This window comes from Sapajus apella, unplaced genomic scaffold (assembly GCF_009761245.1).
Source record: "Sapajus apella isolate SASKATOON/1434 unplaced genomic scaffold, GSC_monkey_1.0 scaffold22, whole genome shotgun sequence".
Classification (NCBI taxonomy): domain Eukaryota; kingdom Metazoa; phylum Chordata; class Mammalia; order Primates; family Cebidae; genus Sapajus; species Sapajus apella.
The window spans coordinates 26,428,878-26,445,721 of NW_022436962.1; the positions used below are offsets into that span (position 1 = coordinate 26,428,878).

At 42.2% G+C, this 16,844-nt stretch overlaps 2 protein-coding genes across 6 annotated transcripts in view; one reads left to right on the forward strand and one right to left on the reverse strand.

The window, feature by feature from the left end:
* WDR26 (WD repeat domain 26) overlaps positions 1-4,384 on the reverse strand; it is a 48,252-nt gene extending 43,868 nt beyond the window's left edge. The window contains exons 1-3 of one of the 3 annotated variants that reach the window (XM_032289382.1): positions 3,291-4,384; positions 1,287-1,386; positions 1,130-1,186 (exon numbers count right to left, since the gene is read on the reverse strand). In XM_032289382.1, coding sequence (XP_032145273.1) covers positions 1,130-1,186; positions 1,287-1,386; positions 3,291-3,712 — 579 coding nt within the window. In that variant the 5' untranslated portion in view covers positions 3,713-4,384. Of the gene's footprint in view, positions 1-1,081; positions 1,187-1,286; positions 1,387-3,290 lie in introns of all 3 variants that reach the window. The other 2 variants (XM_032289384.1, XM_032289383.1) reach the window with 2 other exon arrangements.
* The window catches only part of CNIH3 (cornichon family AMPA receptor auxiliary protein 3), a 285,107-nt gene continuing 271,318 nt past the window's right edge, over positions 3,056-16,844 (forward strand). The window contains exon 1 of one of the 3 annotated variants that reach the window (XM_032289389.1): positions 3,056-3,275. The gene's annotated coding sequence lies outside the window, so the exon portion shown is untranslated. Of the gene's footprint in view, positions 3,276-4,472; positions 4,792-16,844 lie in introns of those variants that run through there. The other 2 variants (XM_032289388.1, XM_032289390.1) reach the window with 2 other exon arrangements.

Here is a 16,844-nt window from a genome sequence, read left to right on the forward strand (position 1 = left end):
AATTTAAACGAATCTGTGTTTGTTCTTGCTTGTTTGCACCTTTAATTCACCAGAAGCCCATTTCTCTAGAAATATATTATTGTGTAGAATTATATTTTTTGAAAATTCTTTTGTAGTAAGATTTCAAGAGAAAAAAACACAAGACACTATTAAGTTTATAGAAAGAGGCAGAAAAAAGATTAATGTTTGACCCAATTTAAAAAAAATCAAAATAGTCATTTACTAATATTTAACAAACAGCTGGTTTCTCTACTTCACTTCCTTTTGCCTTCTTTCTCTCCCCACCCCCAGACAGGAAACTGCTTTTGACAACAAATGAATCAGCTAGAAGTTAAAAAGCCAGCAGTTAGCAGCTGATTCTTCATGGTTTCCAAACTCCAGCCCTTAGAAAAAACTTATTTCCTCTCTCCCTCACCAACATCTACTGAAGAATTAAAGCCCATAAGTCTAAAAGATTCATCAACATTTATAAAAGAGACTAACAGGTTAAACTACAAAATTGATCTTGTCAGGGAAATAAGGCCAGTAAGCAGGGCCCAATGGTCAAATCTGCATACAAACCCTCCACCAGAGTGATTATGTATTATACAAACTTTGACACTGTCAATTCACACAACTGGAATGCAAGAATGGAAAATGGCCAGTACACCAACGGAGTTGGTTTGAATTAACCATAATTCCCAAAGATTAAAAAAAAAAGATAATTAATGTATCACCTTCTTAAGGCTTAACACATTTTTTCTTCAACCAGCACATTCAGTATTATGAGTAACAAAAGTATAATTTATCTTTAACTCTATAAATATAAAACTCCTATTAGCAGCACTGAAAGCACAAAGATCTTTCAATATATTTTTTTTGTAGAGCTCAATTTATAAAGTCGGTTCAAATGACACATTTACTAAGTATGATTTTAAAAATATAAAACTCATACTTTAAAACATTATATTCATCCTAGTTTACAAATTATATGAAATTTACTTTTAGGCCTCATTTTTTAAATAAGAGGCAGAAGCCTAGAGTTATCAATAACCTATTAAAATAAGCATAAATGTGAAACTAAGAACAAAAGTGTATTTACCACAATTATTCCCAACAACGTTTGAGAGATTTCAAGTGCGCCTCTTACCACAATAGCATGAGGAGAATGCACTAAAGGCTTTAGTTCATTCAGGTCATTTTCTGCCTGTAAAAATTGGTATAAAAGAAAAACAGAAATGTCACAAAATGTACATGAAATATGTAATTTTAGCAGCAGTCACACAGCTCTATATGCCCTACTTTACCTTATCCCAGTCTCCTTCCATGACATGATTTCGGAATTTGGTAGCAGAAGGATGTTCTAAACGACATCCTGACTCTTGCATGAGGAGATCAACAGTCTGGCTGCAGGAGAGATACAGTGTAAAACAGACCTGACCAACTTTAGGATTTTAATCTTCCAAATAAACTCATGTCCATGAAAACAGTTGCAAAGTTTTTAAGCTAGCCTCATGATGAAGAAAAAAACAGCTTTCATGTGCTTGGTTAAACAAACTTGATTTAAAACTGATGCTTACATTTTTTCCTAGTCAAGTTAAAAACCTTTCTTGAAATCAGAATCAATATAAGTTCTTCCTAGTTTGCCATTTAATGCCTCAATTTAATGTATAAAGTATAAAATTTCTAAAAATGTGCTGTAACCAACTAGTCAAATAAATGACAAACCAGGATCTAAATACTACTTATGTTACATTTTGAAAGAAAAAATTATTAGCTCCACACAAGGTGACAGAGATGACCCATGCCGGGTAAGAGCTTACATCCAGATACTATATTTGCATAGAAATTCTACTAGGTCAATCTTTAAAATTAAAATAAATCCAGCATCAAAAATCATTTCCTTTCTCTCTATACTAAAAATAGCAAATTTACTATGGTGTAGGTTCCAAACAGTCACGAGTTATTTCCTCCTGCTGCTGTCAGCTTGCTTCTTGTCTCAGTAATATGTTCTGTTAGCATTTATAAAATCTGTTTTCATACTAATCCTTTTCCCTAGGGAATAAAGTGAATTCTTCCTACCACATATTTGTCTTTGAGAGCTTAAAAGATTCATCAACTGTATTTTCATCCCTCATGTATTCTGCTAAGAACATTCATTTATCAGTCTTATATTTTTTGTGCTTATGTTTCAATGCTTTCTTATTCAGCTCTACTTAATTGTTAGCTAAACGGTGCAATTATCTATCTGAAAACCAAAATACTTATGTCACTTTTAAAAAGTTCTGTTCTCCTCCCCACTTCCCCAGAAATCCATAAATGCAAAAGTACTCATCGGCTAGTCTGAGAGAGCTTATTTCAATCTACACTTTGAATGCAGGAAACTGACTACTGCTGCATCTTCCCCCCTTCATTTCATTCTGATTCTGCCTCCTGCACCTCCTTCGTCAGGCACTCCCACCAGTCCTACCTTCCACCCACTTAGTTTTTCTTTGTGTATACAAAGCGGTGGTTTTTGTCCAAGGTCGCTGTCTACCTTCACCCTGTGTTAGGTATACAAGGCCACCTAAATTGTATTTGAAAACAAATGATTCACCAGATCAGATGTCCCCTTTTCAGAGGCGATCATATTCTTGGTATTAAACTGAGATTTCAGACTAGTTAGGGTTAGGCCTCTTGTACACACACAAGGGCCTTTAAACGACATCAACACTGTATCTTCATTATTCCCATCAGATTTATTCAACAAGCTCTTTCCAAATTATCCCAGCCCCTCCGTTCCCATAAACACTTGTAGGTGATTGTCTTTACTGATTGGTAGTTTGCTTGGGTTGTTGTCTGCCACGGTTGGGGGTGGGGAGGTGTCCCACAAAGATGCCACTAAGATACACTTGAAAAACAAATCCTCCAAGGTTCATTATTTCCACCAGCTCTAATCCACCCCTCCCCCAACACATACAGAGACACACTCCCGCATCTGTCTTTATTGACAGACAATTAAGCTCTGAAGATGCGTGAGGAGGAGTCATTCTTTGGGTTTCCCCTAACCCTTCTCATCCCCTCAACCGCCTATCTCGTCTCACAATTTGTCAGACTGATTGATTTTCCCCTATTTCCTTTCAGGTCCGCTCCTCCTCCCCGGTCGGCCTGTCTGAGCCGTCCTCCTGTGTACAGGGCCCTGCGTGCCCAGCAGTCATTCTCTTTGACCGAGCTCTTTCCAGCCCCCTCCCCCCTCCGCCCCTTCCCCTGCTCCCCCTGGAGCCTCCGTCCCTCAGTCTGTCCATCACCAGCTGCCGGTAAGGGATACTTACTTGAGCCCTAAGCCATTCAAGTGCTGTCCTATTAGCCTAATGACATCCTCATCGGACTGGGAGAGCCGCTTCTTCTTCTTGAGGCTGCTGCCCAGTTCTGGGGTGGCCAAGGAAGAGGAGGCGGCGGTGGTGGCGGAGGCAGCTGCGACGGTGGCTGAGGCTGCGGCGGCCGCCCCGCCGGGAACCCCGTTATTGACATTCAGGCTGTTGCTATTGTTGCTGGCGGCGGAGGGGGCGGAAGGCAGCAGCCCATTGGCGTGGGCCAGGTCCCCCGCGGACGACGACGACGAGGGGGACGACTCCCCGTTCTGGGCCGACAAGCAGCCGAGTTCCTGGGTCTGTCCCTGGCCCCCGCCGCCCCCTCCTCCTCCACCGCCGCCGCCGCCACCTCCTCCTCCTCCTCCTGCCCCGTTGGCCTGCATGATGCTGCCGCTGACCAGGCTGTGGCCGCTACTTCGGTGGGGGACAGCAGCGGCGGCGGGAGGGGCAGCAGCCGGGGGGAGTCCCACCACTACCACCACGGAGGAGGAGGAGGAGGAGGAGGACGAGGACGACGAGGACGGAGGGGAGAGGCCTGCTCTGCCTGCCGAAGCCCCGGGCTCTCCTGCTCCCTCCGCCGCCGAGGCTCGGGGTTTCTTCCGCGGGGGCGGGGAGGCTCCGCCGGTGTCCGAGTCGGAGGAGGAGGAAGCGGAGGCCAGAGTTTCCTCGCCGAGAGAGGCCGTGGTGGGAAGCCGGTGGGGCGAGGCGGGGGAGGGGAGGCGGGGGCTGGGGAGAGGGTCGGGGTGAGGGGGGCCGGGGAGGCGGGGAGGGGGTCAGGGTAGGAGGGTGGGGGTGAGAGGAGGGGGAGGAGGAGGAGGGGGAGAAGGAGGATCCGGGCCCTTTCCCCCCCCCCTCCCGGAGGCAGCTCGAGGTGCGCGGCCCGGGGGTCGCGCCGGGGGGCGCCGCGGGGCGGCTGCGGGGGCGAGGGGCCCGCCGCTGGGCTGAGCCCCGGCAGTGGCGGCGGCGGCGGGCGGCAGCGGAGGCAGCTGCCGCCTCTGTCCTCGGGTCCGCTCCGCTCTGCTCCCTGGTGTGTTGATTCTTCCCCCAGCTGCTGCCTAATGGAGTCCAGGCGCTCGCGTCACAGGAAATGCCTATACTGCCCTCCTCACTCACTTCCGGTGGCAGGTATGGAACCTATAGGGGGCCTGTCACCCAGCACGTGCGCCGAGGCTGGCCGGGGGGTCAGGGGAGGGAGGCCGGCGGGCAGGCGGGGTCCGCCCCGACCCCGACCCCGACCCTGATTCCTATCTGATCCGATCCTATCCCCGGCCCAGCTCGGGCCTCTCCCCTTGCGCCCTGGCTCGGCTGGCTCAGCTGGCTCAGCGAGCAGTAAGTTCTAGCCGCCCTCCGAGGCCCGGCGTGCACGGGATGGTAGAGTTGGCGTGCGTGCGTGTGTCCACCAGGGTGGGCTGGGCAAGTAAGGTGTGCGGAGAGACTGCACCTTCTGCATTAGGTGCTGAAGGTGAGGGTGGAGCAGTGGGCAAGGTTTAGTGGCAAGAACTTCCAGGTACAGGGCTGTGGTAGGTTCCTCGCTTAATGGTAACCGGGACCGAAATCGGGTTTCACAGCCTCCTGTTTTAGGGTAGAAAAACTTGAATTTCCACAGCCAAGTGCCACACAGTTGCTGTACCCGGGGCCATCCCGGGAGCTTTGAGATAATGAGCCCGTGAGACTCTGCTCCACCCTGGGAAGGTGAGCAAGTCTATCGGAGAATATCTGATGGGGACAAGAAGTCACAAAAAGGCTGTGTGTAGAGGAGGGGAGGGACTCTGCTGTTGAGGCTTCACTCTATTTTAGCACTTGCCCAGCACCTCCTTCTCTCTTCCAGCTGCCTCTTGAGTCACTGCCCAGTTTAGGGAGCAGTAACATAAACCAAACAGTTGCCTCCAAAATATGCATTCTGAGGAGGATTCAGGCACCGATTCAGATCCAGGCTTGAAATTTGTATGTGGCATGTGAGGCTTCCGTGTCATCATGACTTACCAATTTATGTGATTGCAGAAATGTGACGACAAGGAACTGGACTGAATCTTAATCTTTGGCAAATGGTCTGCATTATCCCCAAACAATTATTTTCATGTATGTGGTTGATAGCGTATATACTCGATATGTACAAACATTTTCTGAGAAATTTAAAGTTTTTCTCTGAAGTAGTTTTCCTGTGGGGAGGGGAAAAAAACACCATAGGTTCTAATGAATACATCATGCATATCTGATATACTAATTCAGTTATACTAATAACTGAAAGTAATTTTGAGACCTTTGGAGACAGTCCTTTTTAAATTTGGAAATACAATAAGAAATGATACTGATGAGAAATTAGTAAAGAATCCTGAGCTTTATGGATCCTCAGACAGGAAGAAGGAAGAAGGAGGCCAATGCAGGATCTTACAGGGCTTTGGTTTTGTAGTTCTTACTTCTTAAATATGCTTCCAGGTGGCAGCTGTAATTGCAAGGTGACTCACATACAGTGTTTATATTCACCTGAGGCAGACCTGAGTTCTAGTTGAGGTTCGTAGGGCTCAGTCATTGTATCCAGCAGAGCCTGAATTACTAGTTAGCACCTTCAGAGAGCCCTGTTCGTATATTAACTTTAGACAACCTTATTATTAAAAGTGTTGTTTAGGCAAAATTTAATTTTTGCAAAATGGTTTATAATAATTTATTAGGCCCATGGCATCATTGAAGAGTTGCTTCTGAATAAAGTCTGTAGGTTTTATAGAGGAAATCAGTCACATAGTGGCAGCTACAGACAAAGCTCACACTTTATTAACAAAAGTAAAATGATGAAAAAGAAATTGGACTCCATTGTTATCTAGACTCAATATGTATATTCCAGTTTTTCTACTTTTTTAAGTAACCAAGACTGCTCATGTTAAAATTCTGAATTTATGATGTCCATTACAGAACATTTTTCTCTGTACTAAAACACAGCTTGAGAATCTGCTATCTGAACTCTTGGTTTTTAGGTCTTTCTAGAACCAAGTTTCAGGTCTATGTGCAGATGAATAATTCTGAAATACCTCTCTACACACTGAGGAACCTTCAGTAACACCACATTACCTATGGAATAAAATCCAAATTCTGTCTTTCTCACTGCAGGTTGGTTTCAGTCTTTCTTTTTGGCTTCATTTGTTATTGCTCCTCTTCAGGGACCCATCTGCTATCCCCCAAATATTCTGGCTCATTTCTTCTTCAGAGTCTTTGACTACACTCTCCCATCTTTTATTCACCTGTCTGATTCCAGTCAGTCTTTCAAAACTCAGCTCATTTCAAACCTCCTCAGGGGAGCCTTTCCTGACTTCCGCCCTTCCAGCCATCATTGTGAGTGTCATTTATTAGGCTCCTCAATTGCAAAGGCTGCTTGTGATGTAACTTGCTAAGACCCCTTCTTCAGGTCATCAGAGAGAAGCCTTTCTAGACCTCTATCCCCCTGATTTACCTTCCCCCTTTCACCCTCCTCCTAAAAAAGACTAAGATGGGTTTAGGAAAAAGAAATCAAGTGTATATTTTGATACTTGATTCATTTGTATTTGTTTCTGTACTGTTTTAACAGGTCTCTATTTGACCAATCCTGTACTAGGTTCCAAATAAGCGGTAACTTCTTGTCCTTGAAATAGCAAGCAAGGCTTTTTCACATGTCTCACCTTTTGTCAGGGATGCTGTAGCATCAAGTATAGAGTAGGTAGTTGAATAATTGACCTCTAGGCCTTTTCAACTATAAGAGGTCTGTGAATTGTATGAGATTCCCAACTAATGTATAAATTCCTTGAGGCATGATCTGTGTATTGTCCATCTAAGCCAGCGTTTTTCAGCTTTTGGGTTGTGACCCATTTGTAAGTCATGAAATCCATTTAGTGGGCCATAATTTGTATTTAAAAAAATAAGGCGGCAAAGTATAAAAGCACAGAAGATATCCAAGTGAATCACTCAAAAGAGGGGTGATTCTTTTGTGAAATTTTTATTTTAATGACAGACACACATCTGTGCTTTACAAATTAAAGTATATTTCTTCTGTAGGCCATTGTCAAAAAAGTTTGAAAAACATTCATGTAAAGCAGTCCAGACTAGACTAAAAGGCACCTCAAGAAATAGGTGTTGGGTATATAAATGATAAATCTAGTACTGCCCATTGCAACGGTTTTTTTATTTTTATTTTTTAATACAGACGCAGTCTCTCTGTTGCCTAGGCTAGGCTGGTCTCAAATTCCTGAGCTCAAGTGATCCTCCAGCCTTGGCCTCCCAAAGGGTTAGGATTACAGGTGTGAGCCACCACACCTGACCCCAAAACAACATCTTAACTGTAAAAATTAAACTCTACCATATTTTTAAAAGCTGAGATAGTATAAGTGTTTATAATAAAACATAAAAGCAACATTTCTCACAAGTCTTTGTAACTAGTAGAGGTTATAGTTCTGTCAAGATTCAAGTTTGGTATATCAATTTTGTGCTTAGCAACACTGGTATTTGATTTGTTAAATTTTTGTTAGGAAGAGGTAGTTTTCAGATCTCAGGTGTCTTTGGGAAGGAATATTTTTATATTTATGTCTCCAGCTTCATTCCTAGCTTTTCTTTGGGATGCTAAAGTTGTCCAGCTGGACTTGTTGGGCCTGTGTGGGATTGGAGAATTCAGGAGAGCACTGTTCTTGAGTCAGAACAGTTGGTCAGCTGATTGACTTGAGGCAAGTCATTTACCTTTCTTTTTTTTTTTTTTTTTTTTTTTTTATTTTTTTAAAGACGGGGTGTCACTATGTTGGTCAGGCTGGTCTTGAACTCCTGACCTCAGGTGATCTGCCCGCCTTGGCCTCTAAAGTGCTTGGATTACAGGCATGAGCTACCGTGCCCAGCCAAGTCATTTAACTTTCACAGACTCTCAGGCATGTCATGTTTAAGTGGGGATAATGACATTGGCCTACCTGCCTGCTAGAGTTGATGTGTGGGTCATGAGATAATGAATATAACAAATATTTGGAAAAGTACTGTGTTGAAATATTTTTAAATAAAATTTAAATCCCTCATCATTTAGAAAGGATTTGAGGCAGCTAAATGCAGAAGTATAAGATGGTTTTTTGGTTATTATTATTTCTGAACTGTGACTCTGTAGTCACTTTCTTACTCAGCCCTGCCACTTAGCTGCATTCCTCTGTAGCTCTGGGCAGACGATTCTGAAAACTGCTTCATATTGGTCTTCCATGAGCAGGTGAAGGGCACAGTCATCTGGTAGTTTTACCTGCTGTTCTATGCATGTCTCTCCAGAGCTTGCTTATTTTCCCCTTCTGCAAACATTCCGTTCATGCCATGGGCATTCAGTATACTCCTGTAAGCAAGGGTAGGGGTGGCACACCAGGTGGACTTAAGTGCAAAGACAGGACCACTGCTTTGCCACAGGCGCCTTTACAGTCAGCAGTGAACAGTTAGACATATTCACCTTCCTCTCAGCGGAAAACAGTCCTCTTCTCAATAGCCATCTCATGTTCTTGAGATCCTTTTGGTATAAATAACAATGTCACAGGAAATTTCCTGAAGGAACTGAAATGAACCATAGAAATGAGATTGTTCTTTCCGTACCACACAGCTGGGATAGACTGCTTAGAGTAGTTTGTACTTGTAGCACTGACTTTGCAGTAGGATCGTATTTTTTTAAAAATTTAACACTCAGCTATGGGTACAAAAATAGTCACTGGAGCATTATTTTATTTTATTTTATTTATTTGAGATGGGGTCTTGCTCTGTTGCCAGGCTGGAGTACAGTGGCGCAATCTCAGCTCATTGCAACCTCTGCCTTCTGGGTTCAAGTGATTCTCCTGCCTCAGCCTCCTGAGTAGCTGAGACTACAGGCATATGCCACTACACCCAGCTAATTTTTGCACTTTTATAAGAGACAGGGTTTCACCATGTAGGTCAGGATGGTCTCCATCTCTTGACCTCATGATCCACCTGCCTTGGACTCCCAAAGTGTTGGGTTTCCACTGCACCTGGCTGCATTATTATTATTATTTTGTTTTGAGTCAGGGTCTTGCTCTGTTGTCCAGGCTGGAGTACAGTGATGCGGTCAGTCATGGCTCACTGCAGCCTCAACCTCCAAAGTTCAAGTGATCCTTCCACCCCAGCCTCCAGAGTAGCTGGAACTGCAGGTGCACACCACTACACCTGGCTAATTTTTTATTTTTTGTAGAGACAGGATCACCCTATGTTGCCAAGGCTGATCTTGAACTTCTGGGCCCAAGCAGTCCTCCTACCTTTGCCTCCCAAAGTGCTAGAATTAAAGACATGAGCAGCCACTTCTGGCCTGAAGCATTAAGAGCAAAAAGAAAGTGGTAATCATCATTTGCTGATATGGACACAGTAGCAAGATATTAAGTGAATAATGCATGTTACAAAAGTGTGCATAATATGATTCATTTTGGTAAATAAATGTATGTATATATGCACATATTGTTTGGTAGAAAAGAGAAGCATAAACAGTGGTTTCTCTTTGGTGGATGGAGTGGGGTAGTGAGAGAAGTTCTTATTTTTTCCATTTAATACTACTCCTTAGTGTTTGAATTTTACAGCTGTATACAGTATTAAGTATTTCTAAAAAGTGCCAAGGGGTTATTTGGGTTGTGAGATTGTACATAATTTTTCTTTCTTTCTTTTTATATTAATGTTATGCTTCTAAAGCTCTCATGTTTTTAAAAGAACACTCAAAAAAATCAAAATGCTCATAATAAAAACATGCCAGATAAACATGCCATAATAAAAACATGCCAGATAAAGCAATGCTATTAAGTGTATTTGACAGTATTTGTTTTTCTAAAATCTCCTCATTATCCATACCTCTTATATTCTCAGACTGCCATCTCTGCACACACACACCCCATTACTCATTTGGTTAAATTCATCTGGGGAATAAAGGGCAAAAAGACATTCCTATTTATTAACTTTGAAAAGTAGATAAATAATTAATAGCCCAGGAGTCCCTGCATAGACTCTAGACAACAGGCCCTTTGGGCAGTCTTCCTTCTTCTCAGTTTCAAATGTGTTGTTCATCCCTCTGGCTGTATGATAATCATAATAATCAATGGTGAAACACAATTATGACTATTAACAAATTCTAATTATCATAAGACAATGTTTCTGAATATGTATGTGCATCCTTTATAGAGATAATGGACCAATAACTAGGCATTTAAAACTGAAAAATTTTAGACTGTAGATTATTCATAAAATTAAAAAAATTGTTGAAGGGATCTTGAGACTTCTAAAGTTTATTATTATTTTTAAAAGTTGTGCTGTTTACTAAATAATCCTAAATGTATAGGCAAACATGAAATATAATAGCCTAAATTTAAAAAAATTTCTGGAATGAAAGACCATGAATGCCAGTCATTAACAACAAAAGAACAAAACAATAACTCTTAGCTTCTTGTGGCTAGTGGAGGGGTGCTTGGCAAACTCAGGACTAATAGTTTGAGAGATCTGTTGATTCCCTTAAATTTTTTTTTTTTTTTTTTTTTTTGGTGAGACAGGGTCTTCCTTTGTCACTCATGCTGTAGGGTGGTTGCATGATCATGGCTCGCTACGCCCTTGACTGTCTGGGCTCAAGCAGTCCTCCCACCTCAACCTTCTAAGTAGCTGGGACCAGAGGCATACAGTACCACACCTGGCTAAGTTTTGATAAAGACGGTGTCTCCCCATGTTTTCCAGGCTGGTCTTGAACCCCTGTGCTCAAATGATTCTCCCGCCTGAGCCTGCCAAAGTGCTGGGATTACAGGCAAGAGCCTGGCCTCTTTTACTGGGGTTTGTATCATCACACATAACAGTAGCATTTCTCTGTACATTTCTGAAAAATGAGGATGTACATTTTCTGCTACACCTCCGACCCCTTATTTCAGGATGTCTTTTTCTCTGTTCTCCAGATTATTGGCAAATACTATGGCATAGAAGTAGATGTGTTCAAGGCTTAACCAGAGTATCAACAACACTGTTCTTTTCATTTCATTTCCTAGTGTCCACCTGTTCCATTCTTATCCTTTTTTTACCCTGTGATGGTGCGTGTCCACAGCAGGACTTCTGTGACAATGCAATAATGGAGCTAACACTGTGGGAAGACAATGGTTCTAAGTGCTTTACATATGTTGTACTATGGTAATCTTCCCATCAACCTTATGCAGGCTGTGTTTTCATTAGCCCCATTTTACAGGTGATAAACTGAAGCACGGGAAACTTGAGGTCATATAGCTGGTGTGTGGCTCCGGAGCCATATTCTCAACCCCTTCATTACATGACTTTTCAGAGATGGCTTGTGTTAGTCCACAAAGTAGCCATTGTTTAAATTCCTTAGAGGTTAAAAGAAAAAATGGAGCAGGTTCCATACATTAATTTTTGAACTTTTCCATTTTTGGATATATGAAACCTTGGCTCCTCATTTTTGAAGCCCGTATCATGTCATTAACCAAATTAGTAGTAGGTAAGTGAGCCCATTAGGGATACCAAAAGGTTTTCTTTCCTCTAGAAGCTATCACGGGGGGTACCTGAATGCTTTGTACCAAAGGTATAGTTCATTTCTCCAAGAAGTCCTTGTTGAAACAGACATTATGTCCAGTAAGGACAGCACACTAAGCTAGGCATTAACTTGGAGATTTATCAATTTAGGACATTTCATCTTGAAATAGCAAAGGAAGGCGAGAAGGAAGAAATGAATTTTCTTTGCAATTCTATATGGCAATAAAAAATTTAAAAATGAATTTTCTTTCCAGGTGAACTGAGAAGCCCTCCCAAACCTGGAGGGCTTCCTGGGAGACACATTAAGTCAGAAGGCCCTAGCCAGGTTTATATTTTCAACCACTTGCATCTGTCTAATGAGGGTTTCTAAACTGTGTAGGCCTGTAGTAGTCTTGAATCCTGGAATAAGAGCCAGACTTGATTTATACAGGAATTCATACTTGATTACTCCATTAGCAGCTCCAGCTAGGTCAGCTGGCACGCCACAGATACCTAACTGAGACGAGGCTCGATAGCATAAGCTTAATATCGAGGGACAAGACAGGAAAGGTCAGCTCAGGGAGAATACAGGAGCTTCTTTTAAGAGTCTTCTGTTTTAGACAGAGCAGCCAGGCTACTTAGAGACCTTATCTTGGCATATACCCCAAAGAATATAGGTAAATGACTGCTCTACACTATGTAGGTTCTTAATAATATATATATATTTAGGCTGATTCTCTGAGAGTAGACCCACTGTCGCCTGTGCTGGTCAGTGTGCAGATGTGGTTTGGGATGTCCTCTGTTTCAGAAACTGCTTGATAGTGAGGGGGTGGCCAAGATGATTTCTTGAGGTCCTTATAGCCTAGGGATTCAGTGTTTGTGGAATCTGCATTGCTACTATATAATCTTATTTGATTAGGCCAGGTAGAGGCAGAAGAGAAGAGTCACAAATAGGCAAACAGTATAAAACCTTGGATTTGCTCTAGATTAAAAAAATTTTTATTATGCTGTATTTTAAACATACATAAAGGTAAAGAGATGGTATAGCAATTCCCATGTCCCCACCCATCCAGCTATGATAGCTATCAACTCCTCTATTCTTGTTTTATCTATCCTCTCTCCTGATTATTTTGAAGTAAAAATCCAGGATATTATTTATTTATAATATATTTGCTTATACTTCGATATATAGCTCTAAAAAATAAAACCTTCTTTTGAAAATATTACCATAATACCATCATCACACCTACAAAATTAATATAGGCATCAGATATGCCATTAATCTTCAAATTTTTCCAACTCTCTCACAATTTCTTTTAACAGTTGGCTTGTATGAAGCAGGATCCAGGAAAGGTCCACAAGTTGCATTTGGGTTTTTTTTTTTTTATTATTTTCTGAGCTAGAGTCTTGCTTTGTCACTCAGGCTGGAGTGCAGTGGCACAATCTTGGCTCACTGCAACCTCCGCCTCCCAGGTTCAGGTAATTCTCCTGCCTCAGCCTTTTGAGTAGCTGGGATTACAGGTGCACACCACCATGCCTGGCTAATTTTTGTATTTTTAGTAGAGACGAGGTTTCACCATATTGGTCAGGCTCGTCTCAAACTCTTGATCTTGTGATCTGCCTGTCTCAGCCTCCCAAAGTACTAGGATTACAGAGGTGAGCCACTATACCTGGCCCTGGTTTTTTTTTAGTAAACATTTTTATTAAAGTATAGTATGTAGCGAGGAGTATATAAATCCTTAATTGTACAACTCAGTTTTTTCAAGTGAGCATGCCTGTGAAACCATCACCCAGGTCATAAAATAGACCATTACCAGAACTCCTATAGTATCTTATTGTAGTTTTGATTTGCATTTCTTTGATGACTAATGGTGTGTGTGTATATAAATACGTAAGTGTATGTATAGACATACACATTTGTATGTCTCTCTCTATATATATTTTTGCTAACTGGATGTTTTGTGAAGTGTCTTTTCAAGTCTTTTGCTGGATTACAAGAGGAGGACTCTTTTAAGATTGTGTTGCCTTTTGGCTGCGCATGGTGGCTCACACCTGTAATCCCAGCACTTTGGGAGGCCAAGGTGGATGGGTCACCTGAGTCAGGAGTTCGAGATCATTCTGGCCTATATGGTGAAACCTTGACTCAAATAGAAAATACGAAGATTAGCCGGGCATGGTGGTGCATGCCTGTAATCTCAGCTACCTGGGAGTCTGAGGCAGGAGAGTCGCTTGAACTTGGGAGGTGGAGGTTGGAGTGAGCCAAGATTGTGCCATTGCACTCCAGCCTGAGCTACAGAGTGTCTCAAAAAAAAAACAAAAACAAAAACAAAAAGATTGTGATGTCTTTTTATTATTGATTTGTGGAATTCTGTGTATATTCTGGATATGAGTCCTTTGTTGGATGTATGCACTGCAAATTTCTTTTCCCTCTGTGTGGTTTGTTTTCATTCTCTTAATGTTGTCTCGATGAACAGAAGTTCTTAATGAAATCCAGTTCATCAGTTGTTCTCTTATGGTTTGTGCTTTTCGTGTTTCACTTTAGAAGTCATTTCTTGTCTGCAAGGGCATGAAGATACTCTCCTGTGTTATATCCTCTGGAAGTTTCAGTGTTTTGCCTTTCATGTTTATGTCTACAACCATTCTGGAATTTAGTTTTCTGACTGTTGTGAGGTAGGGGCCATGGTTCATTGTTTTTCCATGTGGATGTTCAGTTGACCCACACCACAGGGTAAACAAAATCCTTTCCCCTCTGTCTTGCAGTGATGTCATTATAAATTAGAGCACTGTACAAGTGTGGGTGTGTTTCTAAACTCTCTGCTCAATTGCTTTATTCACATATCTTTATGCTTTAACTGGCAAAAGTTTGGGCTAATACCATACTGACTTAATTGGTGCTGTAATTTTATAATAAGTTTGTCATCTGGTAGTATAATTATTTCAACTTTTTTTTGGTCAGTATTATCTTGGCTATTCTTGGCCCTTTGCATTTTATGTAAAATGTAGACTCGTCTTGTCAATTTCCACAAAAAAATTTTATGAAATTTTGATGGGAGCTGCATTCAATCTTTGAGTCAATTTGGGGAGAACAGACATCTTTATAATATCAAATCTTTGTGTCTAGGAATATAGCATGTTTCTCTACTTACCTAGTTCTTTAAGTCTTTAATTTTTCTTAGTAATGTTTCATGGTTTTCTGTGTAGAAGTCTTGCACATCTTTTATTAGATCTATTCCTGGCTATTGGATGTTTTTTGATGCTAATGTAAATGATATGTTTAAAATTTCATTTTTCTCTTCCTGTCCTAACGTTAAGACTATCAACAGGGACTTCATCATCAAAGATGAATGCCCACATCAGTAGTATTCTTTAGCCTTGAATTAAGGAGCTTCATTTAAGAGTCTACTGTTGAAAGACTCAAATTAAGTCTAAATTCCACTTAGAAATAATTTAATGATACAGCTGGTGTTTCATTATTTTTAAAAGATCAGATTTAAATTCCCCCTTTGGAAGCACTGGGAAGAGGGGGACTCAAAGAAGTCTATCTGGGTAAGGAAGGAAAGAGTCTCCTGGGCAGAATTCATCCTAAGGGAGCTGGAGCCAGACTGGACCCAGCTGAGCCTGTAACAGAGCCCTTTTGTGGGGGTGGCAGAGGATAGGTAGTGTCTGTCACTCACTTGCCTTCTAGCTTGGGTGCCCATGGACTTACAGCTCATCTCAGTCTCTTGGAGAATAATGTAAGAAAGACAGGATGCAAGTAAAAATGTAAAGAGCTTTTAGGAATTGTGTTAGTCAGGGTTCTCTCGAGAGACAGAACCAACAGGATAGATTTAGATCTCTAGATGTATGAGAGGGAGTTTTTTAGGGAATTGGTTCACTTGATTCTGGAGGCTAAGTCCCTCAATAGGGCATCTGCATGTGGGAGCCCCTGGAATGCTGGTAGTGTGGCTCAGTCCAAGTCTGAAAGCCTCAGAACCAGGGAAGCTGATGGTGTACTTCTCAATCTGAGGTCAAAAGCCCAAGAACCTAGGGGGCTGCTGGTTAAGTCCTGGAGTCTCAAGGCCAGAGAGCCTGGAGTTCTAATGTCTGAGGGCAAGAGGAGGAGAGTGTTCTAGCTCCAGGAGAGAGGAAATCCTTTTCTCTCCTTTTTTTGTTCTCTCTGGGCCCCCAGCCAGTTGGATGGTGCCCGCCCACACTGAGGGTGGGTCTTCCCTACTCAGTCCACTGACTCACACACCAGTCTCCTCTGGAAACCCTGGCAGACACACCCAGAAACAGTGTTTCACTATTTTTCTATTCCTTAATCCAGTCAAGTTGGCACCTAAATTTAACCATCACAGTGGTAATTTCAGGAAACACTGGACATAAGTTGTATCTGCCTTTGATGTCATATTACAAAGAGAGGGCATTGTCCCTTACCTTATAATGAACCCCTGTGGCTTTGGCAACCTATGGCAGGACCACCAGAGGCATCCCCATGGCCAGTAGGAGTGGTGGTAGTAAAAATAATAGCTGGCATTTATTCAGTGCCTACTATGCTTTAGGCACTATTCTAAGCACTTTATAAATATTAACCCATTTAATCATCACAAGCACCTCCCACGAGGTAGGCTAGAGATTAATGATAGTAATAATAATATTATTGTTCCACTTAGGGTGGAAACTAAGGCACAGTCGGGCTAAATAATTTGCCCAGGGTCACACAGCTCATCAAGGGCAAAGCCAGGATTCCAACCCAAGCTGGCAGCCACTAGAGCCCATGCTCTTAACATCATATAGTCTTTCAAGTGACAGCAGCCGATGGGGGCTGGAGGAGGAGAAAATGAATAAACTCAGCCAGGCATGGTGGCAATGCCTGTAGTCCCAGCTACTTGGGAGGCTGAGGTGGAAGGATTGCTTGAGCCTGGGAGGTTGAGGCCACAATGAGCTATGATTATGCCACTGTACTCCAGCCTGGACGACAGATTAAGATCCTGTCTCTCAAAAAATACAAAAACACACAAAAAACCCCATCAGAAATAAACTGGAGATTCCCACAGAGTGTCTTGCTAG